This window comes from Microtus pennsylvanicus, chromosome 2 (assembly GCF_037038515.1).
Source record: "Microtus pennsylvanicus isolate mMicPen1 chromosome 2, mMicPen1.hap1, whole genome shotgun sequence".
Lineage (NCBI taxonomy): Eukaryota > Metazoa > Chordata > Mammalia > Rodentia > Cricetidae > Microtus > Microtus pennsylvanicus.
In genome coordinates, this window is record NC_134580.1 from 39,766,876 (window position 1) to 39,780,292 (window position 13,417).

At 48.9% G+C, this 13,417-nt stretch overlaps 1 protein-coding gene across 1 annotated transcript in view; it reads right to left on the reverse strand.

Annotated features, from left to right (window-relative positions):
* Positions 1-939: 939 nt before the first annotated feature.
* Tg (thyroglobulin) overlaps positions 940-13,417 on the reverse strand; it is a 182,859-nt gene continuing 170,381 nt past the window's right edge. Inside the window, exons 45-48 of the mRNA XM_075960884.1 lie at positions 10,440-10,547; positions 2,564-2,698; positions 2,024-2,214; positions 940-1,158 (exon numbers count right to left, since the gene is read on the reverse strand). Coding sequence (XP_075816999.1) covers positions 1,040-1,158; positions 2,024-2,214; positions 2,564-2,698; positions 10,440-10,547 — 553 coding nt within the window. The 3' untranslated portion in view covers positions 940-1,039. The remainder of the gene's footprint in view (positions 1,159-2,023; positions 2,215-2,563; positions 2,699-10,439; positions 10,548-13,417) is intronic.

Below are 13,417 nucleotides of genomic sequence, written 5' to 3' on the forward strand. Positions count from 1 at the left end.
TATGCTTCTGAGTTCCGCTAAGGCATGAAACTCAATTAAACCCCATCTCCCTCCCCTACTCTTTTCTAAATCCCAACACTTCACGAGACCTGTTGTGCCTCATCTAACCTGCAAATCATCACAGAGTTTGGTCTGAACTCAAGTGAGAAGATGGGTGTGAACACATTTTATGATGTGTCATGCAAATGACAGAGAGTGCTAACGAATTCCACCTGCTCCAACTTAGCCTTTGTGTGTGTGTGTGTATGTGTGTGTGAGAGAGAGAGAGAGAGAGAGAGAGAGAGAGAGAGAGAGAGAGAGAGAGGGAGGGAGGGAGGGAGGGAGGGAGGGAGGGAGGGAGGGAGGGAGAGAGAGAGAGAGAGAGAGAGAGAGAGAGAGAGAGAGAGAGAGAGAGAGAAGGGTGAGGAGACAGACAGACAGATTGACAGAGACAGAGAGAGTTGCTCTCACCAGTGCTCCCTTTAGGAAGAGTTAAGTAGAAAGTAGATGCTTGTCCTGGAGCTTGGGTAATCCTGTTTTCCTGTTACCCACTCCTTCTCATACGTAATCAAAGCCTCCAGTTCTAACCTCCTGTTCCATCCATTTCTACCTTCACACAAGGCTTCAGACCTCCTTGCCTCTTGCTATACTGCTGCCCTAGGCCTAGTTCTCCTATTTGCATTTTGGACTTTCCTTCACTTTGATGAGACTGTCTCTCTGGAGCCCCTGCCTTTGATGGAGCTCCATTTTCTGTGCTACTGTCTTCTGTTTGTCAGACTTCCTCTCTCAGAAGGACATGAACCTTGCTTTCCTAAGGAAGCAGAGTAAATACTTTATAAATATTGTTGACAACCTAGTAACCTGGGAGCCAAATCTCAAGATTTACATGAACACCTCTTGTAGTGTCACCAAGAACTGCTTTGAAATCACAACTCAGAATCACCAATGTTTTGCTGAATGCAGACACTTTATTGAAAGCCAGTGGTTGTATATAGCAAACCCACCATGTTGGGCAGTTTGAAATGAAACTGGCAGGGTGAATAGGTGGTCTCAGGGTGGGTCATTTGCTGTAACTCTTAGGGCCAAGCTCCAAGGAACCTGAGACGTCTTCTTCTAGCCCAGATCCCACTGCCAAGCCTTCCTCTTCACTTTTGGTTAACTGGTCATCCTTGGCTCCATCTAAAACAGAAAGGAGGGGTAGGCTGTATCAGAATCGATCCTTTGTTAAGAGACCCCAGGACCAGACTCATTCCTTATCAATTCCCTGCTAATATTAGATTCATTTCTGGGATGCAGGGACCTTTGGTATGTCAAGGGACTCAGTTGGTCTTGAAGCTTAAAGCAAAGTTGAGAGTTCAAAACACTTTAGAAAAAGGTCTCTTCTCTGATGTTCCACCTCTCCCTCTCTGTCAGCAGGACTTCCATTTTGGACGCTCCCTCAAATCATCTCTTCTCTGTGACCCCTTCAGGCTGTTGGGTTCAGGACATTGGGGACAGGTACTCCAGTGAAAGGAAAAAGGAAGGACATTCACATTGTCTCCTCACTCTCCTGGAAGTTTCTTAAGAATATCATATTGTTCCTACAGTCCTAATGTCTTACCATGATCTATTTTACCCCTTAAGCCCCAGCAGCAGGAAGTGGGAATACCATCTTGTGCCTCACCACTTCCCTTTCTCTGAGATCTTCTATGTATCCAGGCAAAGGACTGCAAGAGGTTGAAGATGTTTCTCCTCCTGCACGGGTGCTACTGGCTAGAGCTGGTTGCCATTTATCACTCAACCTTCCCATGTCCTTCCTTCCCTCTGTCCAGTGCCCTCTCCTTGAGCCTCGCCCTTACTTCTCATCTCCCCCATCTGATCAGGAGGCTCTTGGCAGAGGAAGAGTTTTGGACTGTGCGCACCTCATGCAAAAAGGCTATGTACCTAGTACCCAGTGACCTGATGGCCTCCATGCATGCAATGGAAGCCAGCACACAGCTAATCAGTAGGCACTGAATCACCAAATCTAACACCATTCCCAAATTCATAGCCCCCAGGGCACTACTACCTGCATCCTTCAGAGCCTGGATGTACTTGGACCAGAAGGAGCAGTCAGCTCGTTTCAGGCCCTGCCGGTTGGGAAGCTGGGTGCTGAACTCCTTGTAGCTCTCTCCTCCAGCTCCAGGAACAAAGTCAGGCCAGGGTGCTGCAAACTCAGCTGCCTTCCTTGAGAACTCATGTGGGTAGTTGGGATTTCTAGGGAAATGAGAAGAAAGCAACACACACATACACACACACACACACACACACACACACACACACACACACACACACACACATCTTAGTCCCTAGTGTCCACAGTCCAGAGGCTAAAGAAACCCTGACTTATTGCATCAGTGGGTCTGAGCAAGGAAGGACTCAGCTGGAAAATTTCTTCACTATTTATCTATAAAGATTGTTTGATTAGAAACAGGGAAGCCAAGGCAGGGATACATAACAGAGAACTGCTGTTTTGAGTCAACTGATAAAACACGCGGTCTTTGCGTTCAGCTGTGGGGTTGGGAGGGAGTACATGATAGGATTCGGAGAACAGTGGGCCACATACCCAGATCTGATGAAGTTGGCGAAGTACTGCATGACTTTCAGGGCCAAGCTCTGCTCCTCCCTTGAGAACTGGCCCTGGTAGGCAGAATAGAAGGGCAGTCCGAAAGCATACTGCACGTCTGCCAGCAATTCCAGGCTGAGGAAACAGGGGAAGAGAGGCAAGAAGTGTGAGGTGGTAAATATGAACCCAAACCTAGCAGGCCTCCATTGAAAACAGTCTCCGCACACCTCCTACCATGTGTAGGACGCCTGTTTAGTGTGACATCCTACTGGGCCTGTATCCAGGGGCTAACCTGGTCTGGGGTAGACCCCTGGCATGTGTGGTGGCTGAGGCTCACTGGCTGCTGAGAACTGATGACCAGGTGATGCTCCAGGATGACCCTTTGACTCTATTTTAGCTGCAATACTTATATTGTCTTTGGATGCTTGTTCCTCAATTGAGGGCGGAGATCGGATGCTTAATGAAAGGAATCCCACAGTAGCTCAGAACTAAGAAATATATGGGTATTTATAGGTGGGTAGGTATTAGCTGTAACCTTCCTGCAGCACTCAATGAACAAAATCATAAAACATGACCAGTTTCAGGTCCCTCTTCTGCACTGGCCCTTTATCTGCAAGTCATCAGCTCCTCGAGGGTGACTTCTGCTCATGTAGCACCGGATCACGGGACACTTGGTAGGTGTTCAGTAAGTGTGTGTCATGACTGAAGTGAACCTCTAGTAGGCAATAGGCCTCTAGGCCTCACACCCTTACTGACAACTGCTCTGTGCTGAGAATCAAAAGGGGTCATTTTCCTATTCTAGAAAAATCTAAGGAGTGACAGATGGCAAGCTTGCTCGTGTTCATCAGGCTCCAGTTGAGATCGAGGTAAGAGCTGAGTCCTGAAGAATTACAAATCAGGCCTGAAAAGGTGGGGAATTTGGGTAGTGTCTGAGGCAGAGAGCCTTTGGCCATCGCCTTGAGCCTCATGGGAAGAAGCCTGAGCTGAGGCAGGGTCACCACTGCTACTGTCCAGTAAGGACAGAATCCACGTGAGATCTCTGACTGTACCTTAGCCCCTCTCAACTTAAAATCCTTCCCAGGGAGCCAGAGCGTGGTCAGACTGAAAGAACTGCTCACTGCTGACTTCCAACACGAGTCCCATGGCCAGGAGCCACAACCCACAAAGCGCTGCAGAAAACAGTAACAGGAGCTGTCCCCAAAGAACTCTGAATAATAGCCTCAGCCGGGAGGTGGCTGAGCTGGGCTGTCCTCCAGCCAAGAAGAGAGTGGGGTGTGGGGGTAGAGATAGTGACGACATTTCTTACAGTTTGTGTGTTGGAAGTCATCATCCTTCTGATGACAGGGTAAGAGGCAATACTGGAAGAGGCCCACTGGCCCCTAACCATGTGACAGGTTTGGGGATGAGTCTGTAACCACAGAGATTCTGAAGTTCTCAGCGTAAGAGGAAGCATGCTGACCTTGTACCCACAAAGCATATCCCAGCCCTGCAGCCCTTCCTCTGAAAGAAGTCTGGGAAAAGGAGGAGGGGAAGTCTTGCTTCCACGGCCTCCGGCCTCTTTGCTTATTTTAGAGAACCAAGGACTTGTTAAGTACCTGGCTCATGTCTATCTTTGGGTAAATCTGAGAAACTGAGATCCTGCTCCCAAATGCATCAGGAGGCATCTGATGACGTGGGCCTCAGAGACCACATGTGTTCCTTTGCAACCTTTTAAAGGTGAGCTTTCTGTTTACTTCACATACTCCAGTCCCACCTGTGCCCCAGAGGAAGTTCTTACGAACACGGTGCCCTGGAGGCGCCCAACTCATCTCAAAAATTACTCAGAGTGCAGCAGTGTTTCTGGCCTCCTCAGTGCCCAGCAGAGCTGATGGTACATTATTTTGCAGGACAGTCGCAGCTTCTAATTGACTGGTTGGACTAAACTGGACTAAACTTGACTCTTTCCATAAATTGCCATGGAACACAAATCAGCACTTTTCAGACCCCACACTCTTTCGGCTCTCAGGCTAAGTGTCTTCCAAGAACTACCGTTGGGGCTTATTAAACGCTTTGTCTATCATGCAGATACTCCGTTTACAAGAGGCCCAGCCTAGAAATCAAATTGTGGAGCACACACCAAGTTTATGGTATCTGCAGGAAATTCAGAAGGGGATCTGAAAACAGCATCTTCCTACTTAGGCCGCAAACTTGGAAATGGAACAGGAAGGGAATGAACACAGGTACAGGTTCCACATAAAAACCCGGATCTGAGTCACGCTGGTTGCTTCTCACCTAGCATGGCTGTTTCTGAGCGGCTGACCATCATATTGGACAATGGGGTTTTTATTTTTATATCTCATGAACAACCTCCAAGTTACAGTGATTCTGTGAGACACGTTTTCGGGTGTGAGGGACAAGATCCTTGTGCACTGCGAATGACATGCCTTTGAAGATAAAAACACTGAGTGCAATGATAATCTTCTCACACTTACATAAATACCTATAAAACTGATAAGACCTGCCAATTTTCCTCACAGCTGCAGCCATTTTCCTCACCTTCAACAGATTCCCGTTGCCTGGCCTTCTTTACCTATAGACATGTAGGCCTTTCCCACCTCAGGGCCCTGGCACCTGACCACCATTTTGGGGGTTCACTTTTGCATTAGCGCTGTCTCCTGTCCTTCAGGTTGGAAGAGCGAATGCTGTAGTTTTACCTGGTCCTCCCCTCAGTGCTGAGCCCAGCACCTTAGGGCTCCTCCCTCCCGGCACTGCCAAGTTACCCGAATGTGTGCAGATGGATGAGCGTGCTCTCTGCTGTCTGCCCCTTAGCAGGCAGGGCTCTGTCGTGTCAGGGTGGACGGACCACTGCAGGGTGTGGTGGGCATGTCAGCAGTGCCTGGCTTTTATCCACCCTTGGAGAGAACCTTAAGGATCACAAGGGATGTGGCTGGGCCCGTGGACCCTGTTCAAGAATCCAGCCGGATACTATTTTCTCTGGCTTGCCAATTTCTGCAAAGTCACCAAGATAACGGGCTGAAGAGATGGTATTTTGGATCTGGAATGGGCAGGCACCTGGAATGCAGACCAGTGGTGTTCAAAACATCTCAAGGCTAAGATTCACAGTTCTGCTTCCCACAGCTGAGCAGCATTTAAAGGAGGAGTGTGGCTGCCTTCAAGTCATCTTTACTTCCTTTCTTTCCTAGCAGAGTTTTATTAATTCTTTAAAATAACCGAATTCTGATTATAAACATTGAAGGGTCTACAGGGTGTTGGATATTGAACATGTATTATCTTTAACTCTCGTACTCCAAAGATGAAGTGGAAGAAACAACACCCATTTCACAGGCAAGAACATTGAGGCAAAGGGATTTGCTTAGATGAAACAGCCAATAAAGGGGGGGGGGGAGAGAGTGAAAGTCATGGAGAGTTTCCTCCCATCTACAGTCTTGGCATTCAAAGTCTGACAGATATGTATATGGTAATGACTCTCGCAGGATATATGCAAGCCTCAGAATTTTTTTTTTTACAGGTCCTGTCTCCATCTCCCTTCTCAGCAACTCTGTGCAACAGTTATTCTTCTCCCAAGTATTTCCTAGGAGGCCCAGAGAGGCTAAGTGAGTTGTCTGGGGTTGCACAGCTAATATAAACTTTGCTTATTACGGACTTAAGCAATCTAGTACTGGCTAAAGTGGGTACAACTGAGAACAGAGGAGAGGGCAGGAGACAGGTGAGAGTCCAAACTGTCGCTCATGTGAGGGGAACAGATCCTGTCACCTCCCCGGATTTTTGTTTCTGTGTTGGGAAAATAAAGATCTAAGAGGAAATGTCTTCTTTGCCTATAAGGCTTTTCTCTTACTCTACAAGGACAGGGATTCTCTGGCCTTGCCCAGGCTTCATTGCTTTCCTGCTCTCCGCAGAAAGGACAGCTTATCCATAATGTGGCCGGCACAAGAGTGCCGCACTGCTGTTTTGTGACATCTGAGCAGTGCTCTATATGGAAGAGAGTGGTATAGCGTCTGCTTGCTGGTCCTTGCCAGGAAGTTGCTGTATGCCAACAGAACAGAGGCAGGAGACAGACGGCGGGAATGTAACACACACACACACACACACACACACACACGAACCAGAAATAAAACGAGAGAAGAGACAGCTCCGGGGAAGAGAGAGAAAGCTGAGGGAAGGAAAGGGAGAGGGAGGGGGAGAAACTAGAGGGAGAGGAGGAGGGGTAGAAAGGAAGAAGGAAGTTGTGGGGAAGGGAGAGTTTGGAGCAGTAAAAAGAGGGCTTGCCAAAAGTCTCAGGTTCTTTCATTCATCTGTTCAGTAACTGCAGAGTCTACTACATCGATGGCTCTACATTGTGACCGTTGTGACAGGGGAGATTGTCGAGAACAGTGGGAATCCTGTGGTTTAAAGTCACTCAGACCCTGGTCTAAACACAAATCCATTACTGAGTGGCCCCAAGAGAAAGAACTACTCCTGTGTTCCTTGTTCAGATGAAGAAACCGAGTCACCAAGAAGACCACATGACCTGCCTCAGGTCAGTAGCTGGTAAGAGTCAAGGACGTGTTGCTAGCTGGAAGGAGAGGATGCTGAGTCCCTGCCTGTCATCAGGGCACATAGCCATGCTTCAGATGTCTCCATGTCTTTCCTCTGGAAATGATAGGACAGCCTGGGGCATTGCAGCGCTCAGGTTAGGATGGACAGTTAGGGATGATTTCAGAGAGCCCACCTCTTCCTTGACGCACTGGTATCTGGGACCCAAATTCCATGGATCCCAGGGAAGTTGGTCCTCCAGGCTCACTACCTGCTTGCTCCAAGCCATAGCACCAGCCCCAGGGAGCCTACAGACCAGAAATGCAGGCTTGTCCCCTTCTGTCACTAGGGATGGTTTGGCTTCTGGCTTCAGTCTTTCCTCACTGTCTTGTGAGCACCTATCCAGTCCTTCCTTGAACACAGAGCCTCAGACTGAGGTGTTGAGAGTCATGAGGTCCTTCATAATTGGACACAGCGTGTGGCTGTTCCATGAAGGTCCCCAGGATCATGATAAGGACCCTGTCTGCAAGCGCTCAGAAGCACAGGCAGAGGCTAACCGGCAGAGAGAAACCCTGGCTAGCCTAGCACACGGAGGGTGCTGTTGGCTGCAGTAAAGTCCTTCCTGAAGGACTATCCACTTCAGGTCCTTGACCCCAGAAGCCTCCAGCACAGGACTTTGTGATCTACAGGAGGCTAAGGGCTCTTGAGAGTACATCTGTGTCCTCTCCAAAAGAGACGCCAGCGCCCTCACTCCAGTTCCTTAGAACGGGATCACACGACTGAGTTCAACTGAGGACTGATGTCCCTGAAAGAAGTGGGAATTTGGACACAGGGATACACACAAGGCATGAAAGGAATTGGGGAGCAGAAAGACTGGCTCTTTTTGGTAAGCAATACCTGAAGCAACCAGAGACCAGAGGTCCCCTGACACACCCTTTCCAGAACCTGTGGAGGACCCCAGCCCTATGACATCGGCACTCCGGCCCACAGCCCTTCCAAACATGAGACAACACATTTCTGCTGTTTGAAGGCCACAAAGTCTGTGGGCCCTCCCCAGGGGAGCCTCTGAAACCAACCCAGGGTTCATGCCCTCTTGACTCTGCCGGAACTGTGTACACGCTGGTGCTTTCCTTTCCCTTTGGTTACTCTCTCTCTCTTTCTCTCTCTCCTACTGTAAATATTTGGGACAAAGATATACAAACTTCTTAAGGCTCCTGAGAACACGTCCTTGCTGGGGCGGGGGGGGGGCACCTTTCCGTGGCCTCTCCACTTCACTAGAAGAAGGCAAATACTGGTCAGAGAGCCATGAATCCAGGCCCTGGCACTGCAAGGCATGGCTAAGGATGACTCTAGGAGCATGTTCTGGGGTAGGCTTCCAGGTCAGAGTGGCTCCATCTACTGTGCCCACACTCCTGAGTTCCTTCAACATTCCTTTGAACATTCATACTTCCCTCCCTCCCTCCCTCCCTCCCTCCCTCCCTCCCTCCCTCCCTTCCTCTCTCCTTCCTTCATTTCTTTCTTCCATGTGCTCGCATGAGAGCTACAGCGGACTATTTAGCCTCCCACTCTCAACCCCAGGACACAGTTTGACTCTAGAGGTTGATGTGGTAGAAACTATAGACAGCTCTAAGCAGATAGACCATGTAGTCTAGTGGAAGCAGATCTCTAGGCTGGGAGGTGCAGAGACAGCCATTGCTCTGCACTGAGCCAGATGCTCATCTTTGGGAAACAGGGGAGAACGCTGAACCTTCTTGAACCTCAGAGAGAGTAAGTGTCTGTGATCCTCCAAGACTCCTAAGTTTAAGACTGATCCTCTGTCTGTTGGTCTTAAGAGCTGAGCCTTTGGGGGACTAATTCACAAGGTTGATATGAAGAGAATCAACAAGGTCCCAAGAAACTCATTCACCTTCCTGCACAGAGGTGCCTCTTGGTGAGGGTCAGCCCTCAATAGATACCCCAAGATGCTGGTGTCTTGAGTCCGGACTTCAGCCTCCGCAACTGAAAGTGATAAATCTGGACTGTTTGTAAGGTGCTTCATTAGAGTGACCTGATTGGCTCAAGATGCCTCTGTCTACGAAGCAGGGACAACTGTCTCAACCTGCCACCCTCACAAACACTCCTCATGTTTCCTTTGGATGCAAGAAAACCAAGAAGCCCATTTGGACACACTACAGCTCAGTTTCACTGAGTGGAAAAGATCACAGTCTTATGGTACCACATCCTCCAAGACTCTAAGGCTGAGACCAGGATGCCACTCCTTTCAAGGCCTTACCCAAGGGCTGCTGTGTGAAGTTGCCATTCAGATGTCTTTTAATGTAGACATCTCAGTTGCTTCTGGAATGGGCTTTCCACATGCAGTGAGGGCAGAAGTAGAACCCGGGCTCCACAGCCCTCCCTCCAAACGCTGTCATCTATGTCTTCATCCCGCCTCCTTGCATTCTTCCTGTAGCTCCTTGCTTCTCATCCCATCATTTTTTCTTTCCTATGTTTGCCTCTCATGTCTCTCTCCTGTTCTGGTGCTTTTGTTTCACCCCAGGATTTTATTACCAGGCCCTTGAACCTCTTCTGGAAGTAAGAACAATCGAGAAATTGAGGTAAACAGAACCCTCTCAGCTGGACTTGGCAGCTCATGCCTCCTATCCCAATGCTTGAAAGGCTGAGGTAGGAGTACTGACAAGAGTCCACGGTTAACCTGGACTATATACTGAGTGCTAGCCCTGCCTGAACTACAGAGTAAAGAAAATATGAAACCAAATAAACAGAAAAACAGCTGGGTGGTAGTGGCGCACGCCTTTAATCCCAGCACTCGGGAGGCAGAGGCAGGCGGATCTCTGTGAGTTCAAGGCCAGCCTGGTCTACAAGAGCTAGTTCCGGGAGAGGTACCAAAGCTACAGAGAAACCCTGTCTCGAAAAACCAAAATAAATAAATAAATGCATAAATAAAAATAAACAGAAAAACAAACAAAAAAGATTCTCTTGTTTCTATGGAAAGTCTGTTCTTAAGTACTCGGTTCTCAGAGGCATAAACAGGGTGGATCCTAGCAAAGGAAAAGGCTCTCTTCTTGCCTAAAAGAGAGAGTAACTTAAGTCAGAGCTCCAAGTCCTTTATGGTGTATGAGTCTTCATAACTTTGTACTTTGTTTTCCCAGGCAGAAACACATGGAATAAAGTACCCTTGACCACTGCCCCATTTGCAGCTGATGTTGGCAAGGCATACATGGTCAAGCCCTATCCCACGTCACAGAGGAATGGCCCATGCCTCATCCTGCCTTCTTTCTCTTCTTTGTGGATCATAGTGGCGACAGGGACCCTTGCCAGGCAGCCTTCTCTGTCTACATTTGCTATAGTCACATGATCACCTTACCTGCCATGGCCATAGCTTTGGGGCATATGGTACATAAAGACGTTTCCACGGGTTCTCTTTGCCCAGAGGCTGGCCATGTTGATCATGGGACAGATGATAAAGTAGTCCCTGAGGAAAGGACAGAGGAGAAAATTCAGTTTCATGGCTGTAGGGGGAGGGCTGCACCAGGTAAGTGACTTCCCATAGGCAGGCCCCGCCCACCAGGCCCATCTCCACCAAGATTCCCTGCCCAGCCCTGCAGAGGTGCCTTCCAGTTCCCCAACGGCCATACTGGTAAATGTACAGCTTGGTTTATGGGACTGCAGTTTGAAATGTGTCCATGGTGATGGGTCTCCCAAATCAAGAGTCTTCCTGTAGGTCTGAACCTCTTTTCTGAACATTAACAGTGCTTAAAGATTTGCCAGCAAAACATACTAGGAAGCCCAGTGGATGTGAGCAACATAAATAGGTGTACTTCTGAACAGAAGGCAGAGTTCTCAAACACACTTCATGAACAAAATACCCTTGGTCTTAGGGCTTTTAGCTAGGACTAAATTTGCCAAACCTCAAACCCTAGGCAACTTTTAGCAATGCCTGGAGACAGTTTTGGTTGTTTTCACAGGGATTAGAAATTTTCTCCAGGCTTCTGCTCACAAAAGCGCCAAGCAAAGCCCCATTCAGCCCAAATGGTAAGAGGCAGGCGGTGCAAAGCCTGGTGAGGTGATGGAGATTCATGTGGATTCCTCAGGCAAGTGATGGGAACCAACTTAAGAAGCTCTGCTTGTAGTAGTGAGCTCCATATGTATGGACAAGCAGGCCCCGTGCCTCAACAGCTGGTCAAATGCAGGAATCAGACAGATTGTGTTGACCTTAGTTCCAGGGCTTTGCATCCCTACTGCTCTGTTGGTAAGGTGAGGCCCAATAGTTCTTGGGCCTCTTTGGTCTCCCAGCTGAGAAGTTTGGCCGAGGACCCTGTCTTGCAGAGACTTTGCAATGCTGGAGGCTGAGGACACCCTGGAATTCTGTCTAACCAGTGGGCTGTCACCCTCTTCCTGGTCACGGAGTTGATAATGTTTGGTGATTGTTGGTAAAGCTGACATCTTTTGGGGGAACTCCAAGGTAGGACTAGTGAAGGGGTCTCTCAAAGAGGGTAGATATGGGCAGCTGGGTGTCACCTGTGAACAGCACAGGATGGGACTGAAACATCAAGAAAAAGGCTCAGGCTTGCCATCCCAGGGAGGGATACTTCCAGAAGACTGGAGACAGACAGGCTGAGGGGGGTTGTAGTCTAAGTTGTCCAGGAGGAAATGAGGGCCTGAGCTGTGAGGGCTGTAGCTCTCCAGTTGAGTATTACTAGATCTCAACTTTTATCCTGGAGATAAGCTGCCTTTGAGGCCAGATAACAACTTTGAAGTAAGACCCTGAGTTTGCCTAAGCTCATCTGTTAGTGAAATCCGGGGTAGCCCCAAGTCCTTTTTTTTTTGGTTTTTTGAGACAGGGTTTCTCTGTGGTTTTTGGAGCCTGTCCTGGAACTAGCTCTGTAGACCAGGCTGGTCTTGAACTCACAGAGATCCGCCTGCCTCTGCCTCCCGAGTGCTGGGATTAAAGGCGTGCGCCACCACCACCCGGCTTCCCAAGTCCGTTTTGAAGCCATCCTGAGTGAGGAACTGTGTGTCTATGGTCTATGGGTTCTTATGATCTGTCTAGGTCCAGTTTCAAAGTCAGTGGTAGGTTTCTTGGTTTAGAGTGCAGATCTTCACCAAGAGGCATATAAAGGCTTTCTAGGCTCCAAGTAGATGTCCCACAGTCCTATTCCTGCAGACTGTCTAAGTAGAGCCATGGCTTCCCCGATGGAGAGGCCACATAGGGCCTCCAGTCCATTCTTCCTGACAGCCAAGGTCAATGAGAGCATTGAGATGGAGATTTGACTCTGACCCTGTCCCCATAACACAGAGCAAAGGCAGTGTGCTCCTTCTGGAGGAAGAGGGACAGGTGTGAGACACTGGTTCCACTGGGCCCAGCTTTCCCCTGTTGGGGAAATCAGAACACAAACCACCATGTGTGCCACACAACCTGCACGGTCACTTGAGAGTTGGCGGCCACATGCCCAGGGCCTCTGAAGGAAGAGGGCTACAGTCTGTTTGCCCCTTGATTCTTACTCTAAATGCAGTCCTAGTTCACCTACTTGCTCATAAACTAAAGTTTCGCGGCTGGGGAGTTGGCTCAGCTAATACCAGTGCTTCTCTCAGCGGCCTGAGTACTTGAGTTTGATCCCCAGATCTGTGTAAAAATGCCAGGGATGGTGGTCTGTTACTGTAAATTCCAGCTCTGGGGAGGAAGAGGCAGCGGGATCCCTAGACTCACTAGCCAGTTTGTCTGGCCTAAGTGGGGAGTTCTAGACTAGGGAGAGACCCTGTCTCAAAGAAGGTGGGAGGCATTCCTGAGGAGGACACTCAGTATTGTCCTCTGGCCTTCCACATGCTGCATGCATGCTCGCATGCATACATACATATATAACATACACGCATATGCATATGCAGACCTTCACTCACACATGTGCCTGCAAATGCACATGAACATGAATTAAAAAAGGACATTGTGCTTGGCTTTAGTGGATTAATGGTGCAGCCCCTTCTATACAGTGCTGTGACAGAGGGATGCTAGGGGCAGCAGAGGCTAGGGGCAGTCTTCAGTTTCCTTGGGGTTGGGACAAGACATGCTTCTCAAGAAAGGAGCCTGAATAATGAGTGGGGATGAGGGGACTGTACCAACAGAAGGCAAAATCATCTCAAGGAAAGTACTCACGTGGGCTTGGCAACCCTGGGCTCATCCTACTTGGGTAAGAGATGGAAACTTTCTAGTAGGTCTCCATTCCCACGTGCTGAGTAGACTCTGGTCACATGTGGAGTTGAGTGTGGAGCTAAGCACATATCTGCACCCTTGGGCCTTATCATGTCTCCTTCCCAAGTGGTCTGAAGGCCCATGAGGGAGAGCTACCT